This window comes from Rhinatrema bivittatum, chromosome 3 (genome assembly GCF_901001135.1).
Source record: "Rhinatrema bivittatum chromosome 3, aRhiBiv1.1, whole genome shotgun sequence".
In the NCBI taxonomy this organism is placed as follows: Eukaryota; Metazoa; Chordata; class Amphibia; order Gymnophiona; family Rhinatrematidae; genus Rhinatrema; species Rhinatrema bivittatum.
Window position 1 is genome coordinate 215,498,379 of NC_042617.1, and position 24,448 is coordinate 215,522,826.

The 24,448-nt window shown below is 46.2% G+C and overlaps 1 protein-coding gene across 1 annotated transcript in view; it reads left to right on the forward strand.

Annotated features, from left to right (window-relative positions):
- Window positions 1-233: 233 nt before the first annotated feature.
- Window positions 234-24,448, forward strand: part of NUP133 (nucleoporin 133) — a 271,938-nt gene continuing 247,723 nt past the window's right edge. The window contains exons 1-2 of the mRNA XM_029594184.1: window positions 234-528; window positions 22,708-22,814. Of these exons, the coding sequence (XP_029450044.1) occupies window positions 374-528; window positions 22,708-22,814 (262 nt within the window). The 5' untranslated portion in view covers window positions 234-373. The remainder of the gene's footprint in view (window positions 529-22,707; window positions 22,815-24,448) is intronic.

Consider the following 24,448-nt stretch of genomic DNA (forward strand, 5'->3'; position numbering starts at 1 on the left):
TACAGTGCTCTTGAAGCCTGAGCCGAATCAGCAAAACCTCATAATCCCGCAAAAACCACGCACCCGCTGCTACATCTATCACTCAAACCTAAAGCAAACAGTCGCCCAACCCCGGAAAAAAGGAGGCAGCACCCCTACTTCATTCTGGAAACGTCACTGGTGAAATAATTTATAGATGTCTGTTTGCCAAATGGCTACGTGTGCAGTGCGACGTCTCATAGTTGAAGTGTCTTAGCAATGCGATTGGTCTGTGGTTTGTGAGAAGGCGGAGTTTCTGAATTAGCGCGGTAGTAGTTTGCGGAAGGCAGGGTGCATGCGTGCATCTAGTCCTTGATTGTTGGTTTGCTCGCCAGGCACTGGTGCTCCTTGCAGCATGTTCCCTTCGCCGCACACCCCGGCGGGGGTGCCCCGCCGGCCCATCGGGTCTTCGGTGGCTCGCCCAGCTGGCAGCAGGAAGAACCTGGGAGCCTGCACCACGGCAGCGGTCCTTTCTCCGGCCAGCCGAAGAGTTTCGGTTTCCGGCGCCAGGTGAGCGGTGAGAGCCGACAGAGGGGGGAAAAGAGTGGCCAGTGGAGTCAGGACTGTGATGATCCGCTGCTTAGTTGCCACGATTACACGTGTATTTCGCTGTCCGCTTATTTGTTCTGACTCGTTCTAAAATAAGAATGTATCATGGCTACTCCTTTTTCCCCCGACAGCTTTAATTGCTACTGGTTTTGGGCAACGATTGCTCACCGCTGTAGCATGGACTCTAAATAACTTAAACCTCTCATATATTTGAGATCTTACACTAGAACATTAATATATGTTAAATATATCTTTTGATTTGTGATATCAAATACCAACACTGGAAGATCGATCAGACCTGATTGTTTAGAGGAGGAGGCTGGGACCAACAACAGTCACAGGCTCGTTAATCTGACCTTTTACTAAAATAGAGGATAGTATGTTTTCTGGAATCCAGAGTTACAAGATCAGAGTCGGTATACTTTTTACCAGAAGTAAGTCTTGTCACATGAATCTGATCAATTTCTTTTACTTGTTGACCAGAGAATTGGATCAGGGGAGAGTATAGAGGTAGTGTACTTGAATTTCAGAAGGCCTTTGCCAGGGTTCTGCATAGGTGTATTTAGAGCACACATCAAGGGCATTAGTTTATTAAAATGTTAGAAATATAAAGGGTTAGAAACTGGTTGTATGGGAGGTGATAAAGGGTAGTTCTAAATGAAGCTAAGTCTGGGAGAAGAGGTATTACTAGTTGTGTGTGTCACAGGGATCGGTCCCAAGAACTATTGGGAAAGATTTGTTTTATTTTTTATGATACCTGAATCTGCAATAGGGTAGACACCAGGAAGGTGTAGAAAACATGGAGGGATCTAGCAAAACTTGAGGAATAGTCTAGAATCTGGTAGCTTAGATGAAATTCCAAAAAAATGTAGTCCATTGCAAAAACCCAATGGAGTAGTACATTTTGGCTAAAAGTTTGGGAAGACCTGACCTAGTGTGACTCTTTCAGCACTTGAAAATTCACATGTTGCCAGAGCAGGAACAAAACTAATTACCAGGGTGGTTGTCCCCTCCAACAGTTTCACCACTCTTAACTTCTCAGCTTATCCCCCTGTCACCCCTCTCCACCCTTTATCCATCTCTCAGCCTCAAGCCCTTATAACATCCTACTAATCTTCTGAAATCCATTTACACTTGCTTCATCCCCAGTCCCTTCTCACTACCCAGCCTCACCACCACTAGTCCATTAATACTTTGCTTCCCCCCTTCCCTCATGGCTGATCTCAAGCTGGAAAGTAATCTGCAAGCATAAGCGGCATTACTAAGGAATGTTAGCAAGGGGCCTGTAGGCTAGTGCAACCTTGATCCCTCCTCATGCAGCATTTCCTGTTACCACAGAAACTCATGCAAGGGCAGAGCCACTGCAGGGCCTATGATTGCATGCTGGTTCACAGGCCTCATGCTACCTTCCACTACTAATGTTGCTGCTTCTGGCACCTGAAGAGTACTGCCATTTGAGCTTATGATTCCAGCTGAAGGTTTTGTGACCCCATTTGGGGTCCTGACCCACAGTTTGAGACGCTCTGATTTAGGAGGTGAAATTCTTCCATGCATAAAACAAAAGCAGGATCTGGGCATGTTTATAACTGATGATCTGATGGTGCCCAAATAGGTGGATAAGGTGATGGCAAAAAACCAGAAAGAATATGGTCAGAAAGATGCATGGGCAGAAATAAGGAGCTGATATTGCCCCATTGTAAATCCCTGGGGAGTTCTTTTGGAATACTGTGTTTAGTTCCAGAGGAAGTTTTATATAAACAGGATAAAATCAGCCTAGAGAGAGGCATACTCTATCCTGTTTATATATTTACCCTAGGAAAAGCATGTTAAGGGAGCTATGACACAGATATTTAAATATCTCAGAGGTATCAGTGTATAGGAGGTGGGTCTCTTTCAATGGAAAGGAGATTTCTAGCATGAGGAGTCATAGGATGAAAGTGAAATGGGGTAGACTGAGAAGTAATCTAAGGAAGCATTTCTTTATAGACAGGGTGGTGGATGCATGGAACAGCCTAATGGAGGTGGTAAAAACAAGAAGAGTATCTGAATTCAAGAAAGTGTAGGACAAGCATAGAAGATCTCTGAGAGAATGGTAGGCATTGCAGAGCTGATAAGTTGTGTAGTTGGGCAGACTAGATAGTCCCTCTGGTCTTTTTTCTGCCATTATGTTTCTTTTGTTGCTGTATTCCAGTTCTAGAGCATCGTTCAGATTTCAAAAACAAAAATATTGTACCCTATCACCATGTTATCAGAACTGAGAGGAAGAGCTTATAATAAATAAAAACCTCGTCCAAGGCAAGAAAATATTGCAAAGTATAGGAAGTGCATAATTGAGAGATGTGGTAGTGGAGTGCAAACTGAGCTGTGAGTTCCTGTACATACCCAGATCAGTCCAGACCAGTGGGTTATGCACTCCCACCAGCAGTTGGAGGCAGAAAACAAAACTTCGAGGCACTGCTAAATACCAAGTGTGCCACCTGCAGCTCCTCAGTATTTCTCTGTCTCCAGCAGATGGTGGTGGTGCATATCTGCAGCTCTGAGCTGGGTTTGGATTTCTTGCTCCTCGAGGTGCCAGGTTCAGTTTCTGGACCATCCCTTAGGTAGAGCCGGGCGAATGGGAGGTTGGATACCCCTGGCAGTACTAGCCCAGGTGTCCCAGGACCCCTGATAGCCAGGGGACTGGCTCTCTCTCCATGACCGCTAGTTCAGGAAAGTATCCCCGTTGGGGAAAGTTATTTTCTTCTCTGATTAAATTTAAGTTTAGTTTAAAAAAAAAAAAGATTTCCTGAGTCCCGCGGCTCGGCTCCCCGGGTGAGTCAGTCTGCTCGGTGGTGCTGAGCCAGGCAGGCCCCGATTTTGTTTTTTTTCTGTGAGGGGAGAGCTAGCGGTCTTCATGGAGTCTTCCCGGGGTGGTGAAGGGACTCCTGGCAAGAGACTCCACGGCAGTCCCGGGTCTATTTTTGGCGCGGTGGCCATTTTGTTTTTTCTTATACGACTTCCACGAGGCTCCCTGACGGTGCTGGGGCTGATTTTTGCCGGCGTTTTTGTTGGGGAGCATCAGTATGCTGAGGCAGCACGATTCCTCCCTCCCAGGGGGAGTCCCCTTGGGGCTTTTTGTGAGTGGTGCAATGGCAGAAAGCCACTGATGGAACCCTGCAAGGCTTGTGGGGTATGGTCGGCCTATTTGAACCCCCTCTCACTTTGCACTACATGTGCTGTGGGAGGAGAGGGGTCCTCAGCTAAAGGCTCCAAGCCTAGGAAGGCCGCGTGTGGATCAGACACCGGGGCTGGGTCCAAAGGTAGGGCTTCGGCACCCACTGCCCCCCCCCCCCCCCCCCGTGGGAAAAGATTCCCAGGATGACCCATCTCTGCTGTCTCCCGCGGTGTGGGAACCGAGGCCAGAGGACTTGAGGGACACGGAGTTGGACTTCAGCGGTGATGAAGCTAGCCCAGGCAGTTTTTCGCCGGAATTTGTGCTCCTCATGCATGAGGCATTCCTGGCAAGGAAGTTAACGAAGCGCAGATGCGTCCCCAGCTACGAGCAGACAATAGTACTTCCTGCGCAGCTTTGGCGTGGGAAGATTTGGATGGCTCGGATGACCTGCTGGGGGAACCCTCTTCCGGGGGACACCGCTAACAACCAGGGGGAGGTCCCCCCGGACTTGGATGCGGGTGACGGCGTCCAGGGTCAGGTGGACCCTGGCTCGGAAGGAGATGATCCCTGCGTGATGCAGTTGTTCAAGAGGGAGGAACTGCAGCCCCTTATTCCCCATGTGCTGGAGGAACTGGGGGTGAAACACTCTCTGGAGGAATCTGACAGTGACTGCGTGAACCTGGTCCTGGATGGCCTCCAGGGTCCACCTAGGGCTTTTCCCATCCCGAAGAAGATTCAGAAGCTCATCAGTCGTGAGTGGGAGTCCCTGGACGCAAGCCTTAAGGTTGGCCGGGCGATGCAAAAGTTGTATCCGCTACTTGATGAGCATTTGGAATGCCTTAAGGTTCCTAAGGTGGACATGGCGGTATCCGCAGTCACTAAGAAAACTACCATCCCAGTGGCGGGGGCTGCAGCGCTTAGGGATGTGCAAGATCGCAAGTTGGAATTGCATCTGAAGTGCTTGTTTGAGGTCTCCTCGTTTGGGTGGCGGTGTGCGCGACCATGATGCAGCAGGCGTGTTTATGTTGGATTTAGAAGCGACGTCCTCTGGTGTCCTGTCCACATCTCAAGCGCCCTGGCTGGAGGAGGTTTTCGCCTATGTGGCGGATGCCTTATATGACTTGGTGCGTGCGGCTGCCCGGACCATGGTTTCTTCAGTAGCAGGTCGGTGGCTTCTGTGGCTCTATAATTGGGCGGCGGATGCTTCCTCTAAGTCGCAATTGTGTAATCTTCCCTTTCGGGGGAAGTTACTATTTGGAGAGGATTTGGACCAGCTGATGAAATCTCTGGGAGAATCCAAGGGCAGTAAGTTGCCGGAAGATAGGCAGCCCTTTAAGAAGTCCATCATTCCAAGGACCTGGTTTTGGGACCCCCAAAAAACCAGATCAGGGAGGAGTGTTCCCTCCTCTAGTGCCAGGCAGTCCACTTCTCGCCCACAGTCCTTTTGCGGTGCTGGCCAGCCTGCAAGAGGAGGCTTTGGGCAGGGGACTGGAGCTGGTAAACCTGCCCAATTAAGACAGGCCCGTCCACCCCTCGTGCGGGACAATTGGGGGCAGGTTGTCCCACTTTTACAAGGAGTGGGCCAAGATCACTTCAGATCGCTGGGTGCTGGACGTGGTAAAGGACAGTTACGCCTTAGAATTTTCTTGGCCTCTCAGGGAGGTTTTCCTGGAATTGTGCTGTGTTTCCCACAACAAGCGGGCCACAGTAGAAGGCACCCTACAAAAATTGCTGGACCCGAAGGCCATTGTCCCGTACTGCCGGATGAGCAGGGAAAGGGGCGGTATTCCATTTATTTCGTGGTTCCCAATAAAGAGGGTACTTTCCGACCTATTCTGGACCTGCAGAAGGTGAATCGCAGCGTGAAGGTCCCCTGCTTTCAGATGGCGACTCTCTCCAAACTGTTATCGTTGCGGTCTGGAAGGAAGAATTCCTCGCCTCTTTGGATCTCACCGAGGCATACCTACATATCCCGATTCACAGCGATCACTGGAAGTTCTTGCGTTTCAAGATTCTGGGTCAACATTTCCAGTTCTGAGCACTTCCATTCGGCCTGGTGACGGCCCCGCACACCTTTACCAAGGTGATGTCATGGTGGCAGCGGCCCCCAGGCAGGCAGGGGTGATGGTTCACCTGTATCTCGATGATTGGCTGATTCGAGCCAAGTTGGAAGAGCACTGCATGCGGGTGGTGCACCAGGTGACCCATTGCCTTCAATCCCTCGGTTGGGTGATCAACAAGGTGAAGAGTCATCTGACCCCTTCACAGACCCTGGAATATTTGGGAGCCCTCTTCGACACCTTCCTGGGCAGGGTGTTCCTTACAAAGGACAGGATGTGCAAGTTGCAGCAGAAAGTGCGTCTTCTACTACATCTCCCGATCCCCAGAGTGTTAGAACTATCTGCAAGTCCTGGGTCCATGGCATCGATGTTGGAATTGGTTCCTCAGGCCTTCGCTCACCTGAGACCATTGCAAAGGGAACTCCTGTCCTGGTGGAACCCTGTGTTGGAGCAGTACCAGTTACCATTGCTATTGTCACAGCAGGCGAGGTCCAGCCTGGAGTGGTGGCTGTTGGAAGCTAACTTGCAAAAAGGAATGCCCCTCGACATCCCAGAGTGGGTGATTGTGTGAACGGATGCGAGCCTCCAGAGCTGGGGAGTGGTGTGCTTGGGTCATGCAGCTCAGGGTCTCTGGTCTCTGCCTGAACGGTCATGGTCCATCAATCGCCTAGAGATAGGAGCAGTCCGCAAGGCGTTGGTGGCATTCCAGTCCCTAATTCAGGGAGAATGGTTCGTGTCTTCTCTGACAACGCGGGAGGCTCGTCTCCTGTTTGCTTGAGCCGAGCTTCATCTGGAAGGAATCGCAGCCTCTCCAGTGGCAGGCGTGGACAACGTGCAGGCGGACTTCCTCAGCCATCAGCAGCTGGACCCCGGGGAAGGGGAACTGTCCCGGGAAGCTTGGAATCACAATTGTGCCAGATGGGGAGCCCCACAGCTGGACCTCATGGCGACCCGCATCAACTCAGATGGATCGGTTCTTCAGCCGAAAGAAGGAAGTTGGGGCAGTGGGACTAGATTCCCTAGTTTGCAAGTGGCCAACCGGAATCCTCCTGTATGTTTTCCCGCCTTGGCCGCTAATCGGACGAGTCCTGCAGCTCATAGATCATCCCAGTCCGGTAATCCTGGTGGCCATGGAGGCCATGGTTTGCGGATCTGGTCCGGCTGGCAACCAAAGGTCCATTGCGTCTCGCCTAAGAGGTCCGGGAGATGAGCCAAAATCCCATCTTTTCGGATCAGGTGTATCGCTTCTCTCTCATGGCCTGGCTTTTGAGAGACAGAGGTTACGAATGAAGGGGTATTTGGAACAGGTGATTTCCACCCTACTGCAGATCAGGCGGCCCTAGACTTCTGTGGCTTTCGTCTGGGTGTGGAAGTTGTTTGAAGCCTGGTGTGATCAGCAAGGTTTAGTGCCGTTGTCTGTGTCCATTCCTGAGGTTTTGGCCTTTCTGCAGCAGGGGTTGTCAAAAGGTTTGGCTTATAATTCCCTGTGGGTTCAAGTTTTGGCCCTAGGATGTCTCCGAAGTCGGATAGGCGGCAGATCCCTGGCCTGCCACCCGGATATAGCCCATTTTCTGAAAGGGGTAAAGCATCTTTGTTCTCAGATTCGTAAGACATGCCCGGAGTGGAATCTCAATCTAGTGCTACGGGTGCTCTAGGATCCCCCCCCCCCCCCCCCTTGAGCCTCTGGGGCGTGCCTCTCTAAAGATGGTGTTTTTGGTGGCCATTTGCTCTGCTAGGCGCATTTCAGAGTTGCAGGCCCTGTCCTGTAGGGATCCCTTCCTGCGCATTTCGGCGGATAGAGTGTCCCTGCGTATGGTGCTCTCTTTTTTGCCAAAAGTGGTGTCTGTCTTCCATGTCAATCAGACCGTGGAGTTGCCTGGTTTCCCTGAATGGTCTCGTGACTCTGCTTCGGGAAGACACCTTCATGTTCTCGATGTTCGCCAGGTTCTCCTTCGTTATTTGAAGGTCACTAACTCCTTTTGGACCACTTTTTTTGTTTTGTTTGGGGGCCTGAAGAAGGGTGAGACAGCATCCCGCCCGGTGTAATGTGGCTTTGGTACATCCCACTGGTCTGGACTGAACTGGGTATGTATAGGAAAGGAAAATTTGGTTCTTACCTGCTAATTTTCGTTCCTGTAATACCACAGATCAGTCCAGGGACCCACCTGGGTGCTACTGCCAAAAGACTAATTTACCTGGACTTTAGCTGCTGTACATAGGAAATCTATCAGAATTCATCTATACCAATTTGGTGATAAGAACCGAGGTTCGGACCTGGGGTTTTCAGGTTCGAGGCCTTTTTTGTTTCTGACCCTTGAGGTGATTTCTTTCATGTTCGCCTTTTTTGGGGAGTTAAATGGTTTTTTTGTCTGTTGCTTCTTGGCTTGGATATTGATAAATACTGAGGAGCTGCAGGTGGCACACTTGGTATATAGCAGTGCCTCGAACTTTTGTTCTCTGCCTCCATCTGCTGGTGGGAGTGCATAACCTACTGGTCTGTACTAATCTGTGGTATTACAGGAACGAAAATTAGCAGGTAAGAACTAATTTTCCTTTGTGTGGTAGTTGAGGGTGGATTTGACAATTCAGAGAGAGGGGCAGAGCTCAATTTCCATACAGAGAACTGGAGAGTGGGGTGGAACAAGAGATTACAGAGCGGGAGAGGAGTGGAGCTCATTTTGTATACCGGCAATACAGGTTCAGGGCAATTTTCTTCTCCTTTTTTTTTTTTTTTTAATAGTTGGATTAGTATGGAATCAGATTTCTCTTTCTAGAGGAGGGATTAATGTAGTAGACATACTAGGAGCATAGAAGTGGGAGCACATTGTTTGTGGTTATTATAGTGTTACCCTGTTTGTATTCACCTCTGATGTGAGGTTGGAGATTGCGTGGCTTCAGATTGAGCTGATTGAGATTAAGGGCTTTCTCTCTCACCCAAGGCTCACTAAGTATACCCCCAACAAGCTTCAAGGATCCCAAGAAAGAGGAGTGGTCTCAAGAAGGGTAAAATGGGAGAACAAGGAAGAAGTGAAATCATCTCCCAGGATGGTGGCAAATTGGGAGAGTTCCTATCAGATGTAAAATAAAAGCATCTTCTAGAACGATTTAAATGTTTAAACAATGCTGGCAGCAGAAAAAAAAAACTGTGGGCAAGTTGACAGCAATGAATACACGCCGCAATACTTCTGCAATTAATTTCTTTGAGATGAGCAGTGTGCCTGGGAAGTACATGGGTAGACTGCAGACCATCCGATTCGGAGGCCGAAAGTGTCACAAGCATGAAAGAGGGAATGGATGACCAGGAACTTACCAGGGCAGAGCTAAAGGATTGGTTTTGTGAGCTCTGGAGAGATGTAACTAACAGTTACTAGAGAGATCCTTGAACTTATGTCGAATTGAGGAGTGAATTGATGGAAATGGGAGGGCATGGTGGAGGAGGTTGAGCAGCGGATTGATGATTATGGCTCATGGCTGATAAAAGTAAAAAGCGATACCGCCTCTACAGGCTTGAGGATCTCGAGAATAGATACGAGCATCATAATTTTTGGATCTGGGGACTGCCAGAGGAGAACAAACATGAGGATGCGAAAGCTATGATGCAACTGATTTGCAAAGCGATTTTACAAATGAATGAGAGTGATGATACAGGGGGGATGGAGGTGGTAATTGATATGATGCACCGTGCCTTGGGCCCTCAGAAAGAAAACTTCCTTAAGGACATTGTGGTCTGTCTGAGAGACTTTTACAATTAAAGACACAATTATACAGCAAGGGGAAAGTCATGAGACAGGAGATGAAACCATCCTGAGAGAAGCATCAGTGTGAGGAATCACGTGATGCGGTGAGCTCAGGTGGTTGCATTAAGCCTGAGCTCTGGGTGCTTCCCCTGTGCCCTGCCTTTATTCCACTGATCTGGTGATCCATTTTCATCAAACAGAACAGAAGCCTTCTGAAAGTACAAGGCAGAAGCTAAGGTGAATGATGATAAATGAATGAGCTCTAAGATCCAAGGTAAAAGTAAGGTGACTGAAAGCAAGATGGCTGCCGGGAGAGAGTCTTTCAGCCCTGCTATGTTGGATGCAGCGACCATTACAGTATGGTAGTTACAGCATTGGAGCTTAAAATTGAGGTAATGAGTACCAATAGCGCTGAATTTAAAAACACGTTTGAAGAGGTAGGCAAACATATAGACACAGCGAATGGGAGGATATCTGTGTTGGAAGATGACTCGCTTAGAATGACAGGCATGCTAGACCGTTTACAAAAAAATAATCACAGAAGGAGAAACATAGATGACTTATAGAATAGAGCCTGCAGAAATAATTTACGGTTTGTTGGTATACCAGAGGAGGAACTAGTGCATACATTGGAGCAGTAGTTGCCACAAACTCTTGGGCTGCAAGACTTGGCGGGGCAGCTGACTATTGAGAGAGCACATATCTTGGGCCCAGAAACCTTGATGAAGGCCCATTCCCATGAGTATTGGTGTGCTTTATTAATTATGCTCACAAAGTATTTTTATTGCTTCCAGGAAATGGAAAGTAATCTGCCATAAAGAGCATAAAATATTCATTTTTCATGATTTCTTGAGTAAAGTGTATGAGAAAAGAAGAGCTGATATGCTCCGAGCTAGTGAACCCCAATATTCAATTCAGTATGTAGAATCTGGCAAAGTTAAGGATCTGGTATGATGGAAAGATTTTCATGTTTGAATCAGTGTCAGCAGTGAGAGATTTTCTACAAACCATAAACCTAACAGAGGAGGCAAGCAGTATTGGGACATGAACTTTGCATAAGTTCCAGTATAATAGTTTCACTGTTATTCACGTTATAAAGAAGTTGGAAGTTGAATTTCAACGAGTTTGAAACCGCATGCTTTATATGTACTAAGAGAGCAGAAGTGTTTGTATAAATCTGAATGCATTGAATTTGGAGAGAGGCTGAAGTTGGAAGTGAATATCTAATAAAGATCAATGGTTCTGGAATACTGCTGGAAAGATTGCTCGGAGAAAATGGGCTTTTGTTTAGAACATTTGAAGCACACCACAATTTAAAGCCAGGGTGAATGGGCTATGCATGGCTTTATTGTGGAAGGAACCCCTGGGGCTAGGCCCTCCTCTCAGGCTTCACTGGGATGCCACGTGGCAGGCCACGACGTTCACTCATAGAAACATAGAAATGATGGCAGAAGAAGACCAAATGGCCCATGCAGTCTGCCCAGCAAGCTTTCATACTTATTTTTCTCATACTTATCTGTTACTCTGACCGCTTAGGTCAGGGCCCTTTATTGGTAACTTTTTGGTTCTAATTTCCTTCCACCCCCACCAATTGATGTAAAGAGCAGTGCTGGAGCTGCATCAATGTGAAATATCAAGCCTAATTGGTTAGGGGTAGTAACTGCCGCAATAAGCAAGCTACTCCCACGCTTATTTGTGTTATTATTTGTGATAGTTGTGGGTGGATCCTTGGGCCGGTGGCAGATGACCACACCCACGGGGGAAGATCCCGAGAGGGACCACCGGTCAGGCTCAGAGTTGAGACAACACACACAAGTTCTTTTATTAAACAGTTCTTGAGAACCACCAGAGGTGGCAGTAGTGAGCTGGAAGAGCCTGGCTGGGCTGTAGTCCCTCAGGCACAGAACAGCGATCCCAGAAATGCTGAGCTGTAGAGAAACTGAGATAGTGATTAGGCAGAGTATGCAGAGTTCAGGAACAGAACTTTGATGTTAACACTCACACAATAGTCTCTTGAAGCAGCCCAGGAGCTGGAATGAAGTGGTCCCTCGAGGAGCGAGTACCTGGTTCCAGGGAAAGCTCTGAAAGAGAGATGGTAACTCACTGGTGTTGTAGGCAGCGGTGACTACTTGGCAGAAGTTATATTCAGTAGCAGGTCCGGGAACGTGGGCCCTCGAGAAGCGAATACCGGTTCCAGACTGCGACCTGAAAAGTAAAAGAGAGAGTGAGTCTCCCGAGGAGCGGGTACCCTGGGTAAAGTCTGAGGAGGCAGAGTAGCAAGGTATGTGGAGAGCGAATCCCATCCGCAGCAATACCTGGAGGCAGCTAGGTATGTATCCCTTTGCTAACTCGATTAGTTAGTGAAATGAAAGACCTTTAAATATCCGAAGATGATGTCATCTCAGGGGGACGCCCCTGAGGTTTGCGCCACTGCTGGTACTTGAGTCGGGGCCAAGCGTGCGCCCTTAGGCCTCAGGAGAACATGGCGGAAGGCAGTGTCTATCCGGTCCAGGAACGCCGGAGGAGGTCGGCAAGATGATGCTGCGGCAGCCAAACTTCCATCAACCCAGGAGGGAGTCGCCAAAGAGGTAAGGAGGGCGGAGTGGAGACGTCGGGCAGCGAAGGTCACAACAATTTGTTTTTCCAGCCTGTGCAATTTAGTCCTTGTTGGTTGTTTGAATATAAATCCTCTTTTCTTCATTCCCCCTGCAATTGAAGCAGTGAGCTGCACTGTATATGTATTCAAAGTGAAGTATCAGGCTAATTTGGTTTGGGGTACTATCTGCCGTAACAAGCAAGCTACTCCCACGCTTATTTGTGAATGCAGATCCTTTTTCCCATATTTCCTCTTGCCGTTGAAGCATAGAGCTATGTTGGAGTCGCATTAACCGTGTATATGTTTATTGAATAAGGGTAGTAGCCGTCATTCCCGTAAGCCACCCCTATGCCTCTTCTCTTCATTTCATTCACATCCTCAAGACTTTATAGATCCACAGTGTTTATCCCATGCCCTTTTGAAATACTTCACAGTTTTGGTCCTCACCACTTCTTCTTCCGGAAGGGCATTAACCCTCTCCATGAAGAAATACTTCCTGACATTGGTTCTGAGTCTTCCTCCCTGGAGTTTTAAATCATGACCCCTGGTTCTGCTGATTTTTTTCCAACGGAAAATGTTTGTCATTGACTTTGAATCATAAAAACCTTTCAAGTATCTGAAAGTCTGTATCATATCACCCCTGTTCCTCCTTTCCTCTAGGGTATACATATTTAGATTTTTCAATCTCTCCTCATAAGTCATTCGATGAAGACCCTCCACCTTTTTGGTCGCCCTTCTCTGGACCGCCTCCATCCTGTCTCTGTCCCTTCTGAGATATGGTCTCCAGAACTGAACACAGTATTTTATTTATTTATTTAACATTTTTCTATACCGACCTTCATGGTAATAACCATATCAAATCGGTTTACATAGAACGGGGAGGAACTTTAACAATAAACAATCATTTAACAAAAGGTGCAAAGTTACAATCAACAAGGTGGATAAACTTGGAAGCTTGGGAAGCTGGAAAAGAGAGGAGGAGGCAAATAGCCGAGAACATAATAAGAATACAAGTTAGTAGTTTGTATATATTGGCTGCTTAGGGGTTCCTAATTCGAGAGTTCGTGGATTGTGGCTAAGGGCCGTTAGTGTGCTTCAGGAGGTTGCTAGAAGGCTTGGCAGAACAGCCATGTCTTAAGTTTTTTTCTGAATGTAAGATTTTATTTATTTATTTTTTTATTTATTTAAGGTTTTTATATACCGGCAATCATGAGAACATATCTTGCTGGTTTACATGAAACGGGAGTGCATTAAATACATCAAACTAGAACTGAGGTGACCGAAGGTACAGTTACAATTAACAAGGGTAGCAAAACTTGGTGAAGAGGAAGAAATAGGAAAGAATAAACTGGTTAAACGATATGCAAGTCAAGATGGCATGGTTCCAATCTAAGATCTGTGGGGATGTTGTTCCAGATAGTAGGGCCTGCTATCGAGAATGCCCGTTCTTTCGTGATAGTGAGACGTGCGGCTTTGGTAGGGGGGGGCTTGCAGAGTTCCTTTGTATGCTTCTCTAATTGGTCTGGTTGAGGTGTGGAGTCTGAAAGGTATTTCAAGGTCGAGCTGTAGATGATTGTGGACAGTTTTGTGTATTATGGTGAGGGATTTGTGTAGGATTCTGAAGTTTACTGGCAGCCAGTGTAGGTTCCGGAGGATGGGGGAGATGTGTTCTCCACGGTTGGTGTTGGTCAGGATTCTTGCTGCGGCATTCTGAAGCATCTGTAGAGGTTTGGTGGTGGAGATGGGGAGTCCGAGGAAGAGAGTGTTGCAATAATCTATTTTGGCAAAGAGCATGGTTTGTAGGACTGCCCTGAAGTCGTGGAGGTACATTAGGGGTTTGAGTCTTTCTAAAACCTGAAGTTTATAGAAACAATCTTTGGTCGTGTTGTTGATGGCTTTCTTTAGGTTTAGACGGTTATCGAGGATAATACCGAGGTCTCTTATATTTGTGGCCTGAATGTTGGGGTGGGTCTGTGGAGGGGAATTGTCTTGGTTGGAGGAGTTCAGTCTTGGCGGTATTAAGGGTGAGTTGTCTGTAAACCGACATGATGTTTTTTTTTTTTACGAATGCCGGTATATAAAAGTTATAAATAAATAAAATAAAATTAAGGACCAGGTTCAAACTGGTAAGGAGGCTGGTGATGGATTGTAGGCAGTTGTTCCAGAAAGTGAGTGTTTTTGTGATAGATTCTGTTATAGGAATCAGAATCTGCACGTCATCTGCGTAGAGGTAATGTATTAAGTTTAGGTTCGTTAGCAACTGGCAGAGGGGGAGGAGGTAAATATTGAAAAGGGTAGGTGATGGGGATGATCCTTGAGGTACACCTAGCGAAGATTTTATGATGGGAGATTCTTTATTGTTAATTTTTACCTTGAAGCTTCTGTTACTGAGGAAGGAGTTGAACCATTTGTGAATCAATCCTGATAGACCAATGTCTGAGAGTCGATTGAGAAGGATGGAGTGGTTGACGGTGTCGAACCCCGCCGAGATGTCTAGACGAACTAATAGGAAAGAGTGACCTTTGTCTAGTCCCATGATGAATCGGTCTCTTAGGGAGATGAGGAGGGTTTCTGTGTTGTGAGATTTGCGAAAGCCATATTGGGAAGGATATAGGATTTCGTGTTCTTTCAAGTATTCTGAAAGTTGAGTATTGACCAGTTTCTCTGTGAGTTTGGCTAGAAACGGAAGATTAGAGATGGGGCGGAAGTTAGATAATTCATTAGGATCAAGATTAGGTTTCTTGAGGAGGGGTTTGAGAGAGGAATTTTTTAATCTGTCTGGGTAGATACCTTGTGTTAGAGAGCAGTTTATAATGTTCGCCAAAGGTCTGGAGATGGTGTCTGGGATAAGTAGCTCAGTACTCAGGTGAGGCCTCACCAAGGACCTGTACAAGGGGATAATCACTTCTCTTTTCTTACTCGTTATTCCTCTCTCTTTGCAGCCTAGCATTCTTCTGGCTTTAGCTATCGCCTTGTCACATTGTTTTGCTCTCCTGCTCCGTGCACATCAGCCCTTCACTCCACCACCCTCCATCGAATACATTCTTTCGGATTTCCACACCCCATATTCATGACTCTGCATTTCTTGGCATTGAATCTCAGCTGCTATATCTTTGAACAGTCTTCCAGCTTCCTTAAATCTCTTCTCATTCTCTCCACTCCTTCCGGCGTGTCCACTCTGTTGCAGATCTTAGTATCATCTGCAAATAGACAAACCTGATCTTCTATCTGTCCGCAATGTCGCTCACAAAGATATTGAACAGGACCGGTCCCAACACTGACCCTTGAGGCACTCCACTCATCACCGCTTTCTCTTCTGAGTAAATTCCATTTACCATCACACATTGTCTTCTGTCCTTCAACCAATTTGCTATCCATGCCACCACCTTGGCACTCACTCCCAAGCTTCTCGTTTTATTCACAAGCCTCCTGTGTGGGACCGTATCAAAAGCTTTGCTAAAATCCAAGTAGATGACATCAAGTGCTCTTCCTTGATCCAATTCCTTAGTCACCCAATCAAAAAAAGTCTATCAGATTTTTCTGACAGGACCTTCCCTTGGTGAAACCATGCTGCCTCTGGTCCAGCAATGTATTCTTTCCTTCAGCAGCGACTCTAATACTTAGCCTCACCTCGGTGGTGGGAAAACTGGCCTGTAGTTAACCAGCCTCCTCTCTGCTCCCACTCTTGTGAAGAGGGACTACCGTCGCTCTTCTCCAATCACTCGGCACCACTCCTGTTTCCAGGGATCTATTGAACAGGTCACGCAGCGGAGCCGCCAGCACATCTCTGAGCTCCCTCAATATCCTGGGATGAACCTCATCAGGCCCCATGGCTTTGTCAACTTTCAGTTTTCCTAGCTCTTCCCATACATTCTCTTCCGTAAAAGGAGTTTCATCCATTCCACTCTCCTCCAGTTTCTTGTTAATTAGCGACTGTCCTTCTCCGGGGTCTTCTTTAATGAACACTGAACTGAAGTATTCGTTTAATATTTTGCCATTTCTTTATCTGTCTCCGCCCGTTGATCCTTTTCACCTTTCAATTTCAGTATACCACTTTGGACATTTTTCCTTTCACTGATCTATCTGAAAAAAGTTTTGTCACCTCGCTTTACCTCTTTGGCAATCCTTTCTTCCGCTTGACTTTTCGCTTTCTTGATTACTTTCTTCGTCTCCCTCAGTTTTATCAGATATTCTTCCTTGTGATCCTCCCTTTGGGATCTTTTATATTTCTTAAATGCTGTTCTTTTATCTTTTATTTTATCAGCCACCTCCTTTGTGAACCTTTCATTCTTTTCTTGCTTTACCTTACTTTTCTTACATATATATTAGTCGCTTCAGTTATTGCTCCTTTTAGTTTGGCCCACTGTTGTTCCACATCTCTCGTTTTCCCCATCCTTCTAGTTCTTCCTCCAGGTACTTCCCCATTTCAACAAAGTCTGTGTTTTTGAAACACAAAACCCTGGTCTTTGTGCGACTTCTCTGTAATGCATTAGTGATATGAAACCATACCGTTTGATCACTGGTGCTGAGGTGGGCATCCACCCGGACATTAGAGACATTATCTCCATTAGTGAGCACTAAATAAAGTATAGCTCCCTCCCTCATAGGCTCCATTACCATTTGTTTGAACAGAGCCACTTGCAGGGCATCCACTATCTCTCTACTACTGTTAGATTCCGCAGAAGGGATTCTCCAGTTTACATCCGGTAGATTCAAATCTCCAACAATCACCACTTCGCCCTTCTTACTCATCTTTTGGATGTCTTCAATCAGATCTCTGTTTTGAACTTCTATTTGATTTGGAGGCCTGTAAACCACGCCAATAAAAATGGATGCTCCATCTTTTTTTCAGGATGGTCCATAAAGCTGCTTCTTTGCCCTATTTTCCCTGGAGCTCAGATGCTTGGATATTGTTTTTGACATAAAGACCCACTCCTCCCCCTTTTCTGTCATCTCAGTCCTTCCTTAATAAGTTATATCCCGGTATGGCCGTATCCCAATCATGTGAATCCGTGAACCACGTCTCAGTGACAGCAACAATGTCCAAGTCTGTCTCTACCATTAGGGCTTGCAGGTCTGGGATTTTATTGCCCAAACTACGAGCATTTGTGCACATAGCTTTCCAGCTATTCTGGTACAGGTTAATGCTTTTCTTGGACTCTTTATGTGACTTATTTAGCTGACTTTTGTTATCCACTTTGCCCTTTTTTATTGCATTTGTATTTGGGGTATGAAGTCCTACTGTCACTGACTATTTGAATAGAATTTCTGCTGGCTGATGATCCTGGGAGGCTTTTAACTGTAGTGTTTCCCTTGCTGAGAGTGTCCAGATTAGTGCCTCTGACAGTCACCCAGCATAGTGAGCTTTTTCTTTTGCTTACTGGTTGTATTATGGAGTTTCTGAATGCATTGGGTTTCTTCTTTCTTTTCAGATAACACTTCAATCTCTTTCTCAAGAACTTCTTCGATATTTAATACAGAGAAGGCGTTTTGTGCTTGTCACTTGATACAGCGTGTGTCTCCGCATGACAGGTCTAATTCTACCAGAGCCCAATGTCATCTTGTTATTTTTTGAGTTTGTTAATGCCCTGTGTGAGTGGGGGGGTAGTTTGTGCAAGTCGCTCATCAAAGCAGTGCCTACGTTGGTTCGTGCCTGTGCATCCAGGATAAGTACCTGTCTGGCCCGCGTGGTTGGACATCCAAGTTTTGGACGTCTGTTTTTTGGGCATTTTCTCTGGGCTCACTGGGGATTGACGCATTGCTGGACACACAATTGTTGAGCACTTGTGTGGTGTTGAGCGAGCTGCTGTTGGACGTCCTCTTTTTTTTCAATGGCGCTGGTAGCAAACAAGCCTAAGCGCCTTGCTATTTGTACAGCTTGTCAAATTCAAACTTCACAGCTGGGGGGTTCCTTATATCTTTGTCAGCGCTGTTTGGAGGCTCAGGGCACATTTGTCTTCAACTGATTTTGCTCAGCCCACACCTTCCCAGCAGGTTGCAGGAAGGGAACCGGAGGGGAACCTGTCAGAAGTTTCACCAGGTTTTGAAACTCCCCTAGCTAATTCATCAGCAGGGGAGGGCAATTCACTGGGTGCCAGACCAATGACCTCTGGTTGTAGTATGGATCTTTCCGCCTTCTCTTGGGTGGAATTCTTTCAGGGTCTGCAGTCCTTGCTAAAGGCACATTCGGCAGAGCTGGCCAAACCTGAAAGTTCAGGATCACAGATTGTGGAATCCACCAGTGCTGGTGCAGCAGGTAAACGGAAGGCATCTCAGCCTATTGCCTGTCATACTGATGGGGACCTGGATGGCATGGATGAGGAAGAGATCCTTACTCCATTGAGGATAGGGAAATTCCTCTGGGGTTAGAGCCTTATAGAACAATGTTGTACTTCTTTCATAGAGATGAATTTCTGGAGCTAATCTCTCAGACTTGAAGATTCTGGGAGTAGCAAGTACTAATCCCATGTTCGAGCCAAAGGAAAATCCTATTTTGGTTACTTAAGGAAAAAAACAAGATGTTTTACACAGTTATGTGGCACATTTAAAACTAATCGGAGAAAGTTCTTTCACTCAACGCACAATTAAGCTCTGGAATTTGTTGCTAGAGGATGTGGTTAGTGTAGCTGTGTTTAAAAAAAGGATTGGATAAGTTCTTGGAGGAGAAGTCCATTACCTGTTATTAATTAAGTTGACTTAGTAATAGCAGTGGCTATTTTCTAGCAACAGTAACATGGAACAGACTTAGTTTTTGGGAACTTGCCAGGTTCTTATGGTCTGGATTGGCCACTGTTGGAAACAGGATGCTGGGCTTGATGGACCCTTGGTCTGACCCAGTATGGCATGTTCTTATGTTCTTAGAGCCTCAGCTTACGTGAAGACCTGGAAGCAGTATTATGAACTGTTGACAGCTGTTACAAAGCAGCACTTTGCAATCCCTAGTCTACTCAATGGACTGGGGATGTCTTACCTGCTCCACATCCAACATAGCACAGATTGTGTTGCTTACATGCTTCCTAGAAACAAACTTAAGGTTCATTGTTACAATGCATTAGAACATATCTTTCTTCTGGTTGAAGTTAATGGGGTTGTGAAGAACTAGCTCCAGTACTGTTTGGTAAAGGTACTGGGTGTGAGTAAGGAGTGATTGCAAGGTTGAATGGTGAATGTGGGTGTGGATGATGTGGTGAGAGATCGCGGTTTTGAGGGGGCAGGGAATATCGTTACGGATAAATCTAGACGCAGGCTTCAGTTCTCCTTTTTACATGCCTTGCTAAGTTTTCATCAGTGTAGTTCTCATTCTCCCAGATGCTTCCCAATCTCGCCACCTGTTTCCTGAGGGGGTAGATGTGCAGACATATTTCACACTGATCTTGGTTCCTCACTGTGAATCAGGATATCTGTCTGGACAGCAGAAATGGTAACAGTGGTGTCAGTTCTGGTGATATGATGTTTCCTGGCAATCATTTAGTTGTTGGTTGCTTCTTGTACCCGTTGAAAGAAATGAGAGAAACCTGCTGAAGTCTCTTCCTTTTACTCAACTGTGCTACAAGTAAAACTAGCTAGTGTGTGGAATCTAACTTCCATCTCTCCACTCAGAATCCTTGCTTATGGTCCTGTTCACTTGCTTACTTGTTGCTTGGAAGTATGAAGTCTTATCTTATTCTTTCAGACTACAAAATATATTTATAAATTTGAGTTATGTAAGCTTTGGGTTGTTCCCTTTGTATACATTTGTTGCTGTTGGTATAAAGTAAAGCAGAACAACTAGAAATTATTATTACCACAAGACCTAATATGACATGGTTGTTTAGACAAGCCTTTCCCAAACCCAACTGTCCTCACAGACTGACCGCAACAACCTTTTAAGATACCTTTCAGCACTATGTCAATAATTATTCCTCTTCTTATTGTTAAATTACTCCTGCTTCTCTTCTTCCCCCAGTTCCAGCTTCCCCTGTTGTATTGTAACTTTTTGCTTCTCTCCACTTGTTAATTGTTCAAGGTTATCACACCCCCTGTTACCTGTAAACCAGCATGATGTGATTGTATCATGAATGCTGGTATAGAAAAGCTCTAAATATGATGGTACTAGTCAGCTCACAAAAAATTTACTTAATTTGTTCTGTTTGCAGAAAACACCAAATGACGTAATTCAGTTGCGATCCCTTCTCTTTCTGGTACCAAGCATTACTTTTCTCCAACTGATAACTAGTAATTTATCCTGAAAATAAATTACCTGACGTACCTACTATGGTATTACTAATTAAGATCCCCCTGAATGTTGTTTGTGTTTTGATTCCACAAATACATTTATCTAAATTACTTCCTTGTGATACTCTGCCAACCAATGACTATTAGTGGGTTAGTCTGTAAAGTTAGAATTGAAGGTAGGGGTGGAGGGGAGTTGGGATTGGGGGGAGGGGGGGGAGCTCTTTCACTTCTACTCCTTCTTTCTAAAGCTAAGTAGAAAAAATGCCCCAAAAAAAAGCTCTTTCAACAATAAAAATACAAATAGCAATTAATAAAAATATCTCCCTTCAAATTGTTTCTTACCTAAAAGCCTAAAATTGTATGTCATAGTACCCCACATGTACTGCAATAGCCACCTCCTTCCCAGCATTTTCTAATCTCCTATCTAGGTGTCACCAGGCAGACAAGTTATCAAGCCATCTTCATGCCCCTCTGTCACCATTGCTATCTACTGTCCTAATAATCAAATTGCCGGCTGCAATGGCAAACTTAAATCTTCCTTCCTGGGCACATGTCTTTTGGAGACACATCCTTGGTGCGAGAGGATAAAGCATCACCTGGAGGACAGGTACTAGCTGCCGGATCGTTTCTTCCCACATCAAGGTGATGGTTTCCATCCAAATGACCTTCTGCAAAGCAGCACTGCTAGACTGAGGTTGCGACCATTCTTCTATATCAAACACCTGGGACTACTTGCCCAGAAGCCAGTTCTCAGATCAAACAAGTGGTCTTTACAAGCTCCCAATTATACACTTAGAATTAAATTCAAACCTTGAAAGTATACACAGGATTAATTCAGATTCTCAAACTACTTACAATACAGTAATAACTCAGCCCTCTACCAAATTTCTTTGCAAGATTTAAGCACACATTTTCAGCAAGTTCTGCTTACCCATCAGCAGATGAAGTTTCTGGTATCTGCATTCCCATGGGATTATGTTTATTGAACATAAATTACTCCTGGGGAATTCTGCGCACAAAAACTTTAAAATTCTGCAAACTTTATATTGGTCAAAATAACACAATTTACATGAGAGTCTTTAAGTAATTACATTTTAAATTAATACAGAAAAAAGTTATTACTTAAAGATGCAGAATTTCCCTAGAAATTCACTGTAAGAGTGTCCCTTCCACTCGCTCTCCTGGCCACTTTGCCCTCTCAGCCCCAACTCCTCCACTTGCCAGTATCTCTCCCCTCTACCTCTAGGCTCAACCCCTTCCACTCTATTGCCAGTCCCAGAGTTTGACCCCGTACTCAATACTGCCCCTCACACAGGCTTCCTCTGTCCCTCCCTCTCTCACACATATGCTCCCTTTCTCTAATGCACATACACACACCCTCATACAGACTCCCTCACCCTCTTGCGCACACACACACACATCCCCTCCATATAGGGCCCTCTCTCTTGCATACACACCCACACAAGCTCCCTTTCTCTCTCACACACACATCCTCACACAGGTTACCTATGTCTCTCTCTCACGCACCCCTTCACACAGGTTCTGTCTCACACATACACAGTCCCTTCACATAGGTTAGCACCCTCACATACACACGATCCCTTTTTCATACACACAAGCTCCCAATATCTTTCTTTCTCTCTCTCTCTCTCTCTCTCTCTCCTTCACAATCTCCTCATATAGGCTCCTCTCTGAAACCCACACTCAAGCATCCCCTCATATAGGCTCCCTCTCTCAAGCATCCTCCCATGCTCTCTCTTACCCTCTCCTCCCACACCCATTCTTTCTCACGGGGCCTTTATCTTCGCCGTGAGTGGAGCACACTCCGTTCGCGGCACAGGGGGCCTTCCATCTTCGTCGCAGAGGGGGAATTCTGCGCGAATTCTGCGCTCCGTAGCAGCGCAGAATTCCCCCAGGACTAATACATGAACACACAATCTGAGGTTTAGATTAGGATATACATATGGTGACTGGAGACATTTTACAGTTGAGAAGTATTATTTTGGCTTTGTTGAAAATTGTTCACTTCTTGGCATATACTCTGGAATTCCATCTCTGCTTTTCACTTATTATTCAGTTATAATTGTGGCTAACTCCCTCCGACTACTACAAGAATTACTACAATGTCTTCAAATAAAACAAGTGCTACACATTTTCTCTTCTGTGCTATCTACTTGCAGGAAGACTGCTTTGGGACACAAAAAACTTACATCACCACTGTTTGCTTTGCAAATTCAATATTGCATCTCAAAAATAGGATTGTTTCTTTTTTTGCGATACAATACTAGGAAATTTTGCATACTAGCTGTCAGGTGAACATAGGTTAATACTGTGTAGATAACTCATGTAACTCATCTGTTTGTTTGTTTTTTTCCTCAGAGCCACCCCTACGAGAATTGTGCCACACTCAACTGTGAGCTATGATGTGCAGGCATTTGGATCCTCTCTGCCGGTGCAGGTTATGGAAGCTTTAGCTAAGGCTGAAGGTAATGGCTGTGCCACCGCCTTTTATCTCCTATTGTTCAGAAAATTATTTCAAGGTGATAGATTTGTGAATGATGTGCGGGATCTTAACACGTTTAAGAGGTGCCAAGTAACAGAATATAAAGGAATTTCAACAACTGTACATAAGGGCATTATTTAAAGACATCAAGGGCATGACAGAAAATGAAATTGCTCTATCAGAAGAAACCCTAGGTGCTTTATCTTTGTTTATTATACATTGTTGCCTATTCTTAATTTTAGATTTCCTAGTGTGTAGCCAGATAACCCACAGGTCCTGAGTCTATGTGCTCCCCTGCTAGCAGATGGAGATGGAGTCAGATTTCAAAGCTGACGTCACCCTAGATATACCCCTGCAGTGATCTCAGCCATTCAGTATCTCTCCGTCTCCTAGCAGATGTGGACGCTATCCCCACACCAGCAGCGGTGTTTAGTGGGTTTGCAACACTAGTTCAAAGGAGAAATTTACCTTTAAATCGAAAGGAAGATCGAGCCCCGCTCTCCTGCGTTGATATCTAGGGGTCCCTCCCCCAGTTGGGAATTACTGAGGTGATTTCCGAGATCCCTCAGAGGTGTGCTTTGGTCTGGTAGTCGGCTCCCAGCATGGGCTTTGCTGCTGAAGTAGCTGAAAGGCAGCGGGTGCAGAAGCCGAGCGCGGCAGTGATGGCCTAAGCCCTCTACTCCTGCAGCCGGAGGCTGTCTCTGTACTTAGCTGGTAAGCGCTGAGACCAGGTAAGTAGAGAAAAACTCCTCCAATTCAGAGACATGGAAGGGTTTTGGTAAGTCTTTTCTCCAGTCTCCTTGCTCAGTGCGCTGTATCGACATCATTCCTGATCTCATTTGGGCGAGGGAAATGGGTTTCTGAGCAGGTTGAGCGGGCCCCACTTCAGGCTCGGTGGACACGTCACGTGGTGCCATCTTGCTCGCGGTTTGGTACGGTGCCATTTTCCCCCCTTCGTCTGTCGGTACACGCGTTGCGGGCTGGCCTGTGTGCCTAATGTGCGCATACGTACGCGTACAGCTGCACTCATAACTGCGCACACACTTTTGCACACAACCGGACGCTTACCTTTGTGCTCGCCGAGGCGAGTCTGTGCACTCTCGAGAGGCTTCAGCTGGTTAAATTCACAAGCTACAGAGGTTATGGCCCTGGCAGCAAAGAAGCTCAGATGACACTCCCTTTGCAATGCCTGCCATATTAGGGCTGCACAGTCTGACCTGGAATTCTTCCTGTATCAGCAGTGGAGGCCCAGGGAGGACTGGATTTGTATAACCTTTCCAAGTCCGGCCCATTCCAGTAGGAGGACAGGTCTGCTACGATCTTATCTGGCAGTACCCTGGACCTGAGCAATCCCAGGGCTGTGTCCTCCCTGGGAGAGGGCAGTTCAGTGGCCCCTACCCCGGTTCCTCCTGGGCCTTCTCTTGGTTGGAATTTTTTCAGGGCCTTCAAGCCTTTGTTCAGGCGCAGTTAGCCCTCGCCCTGTCAGCATGCCTCGGGATGTGCCTCGCCTCGCCAAGGGTATCCCTGACATGGACCCAGCTACCACGGACGACGAAGGGGATTCATTGGAGGATGGGGAAATCCCTCCAGGCCTGGAGCCATACCAGACCATACTTC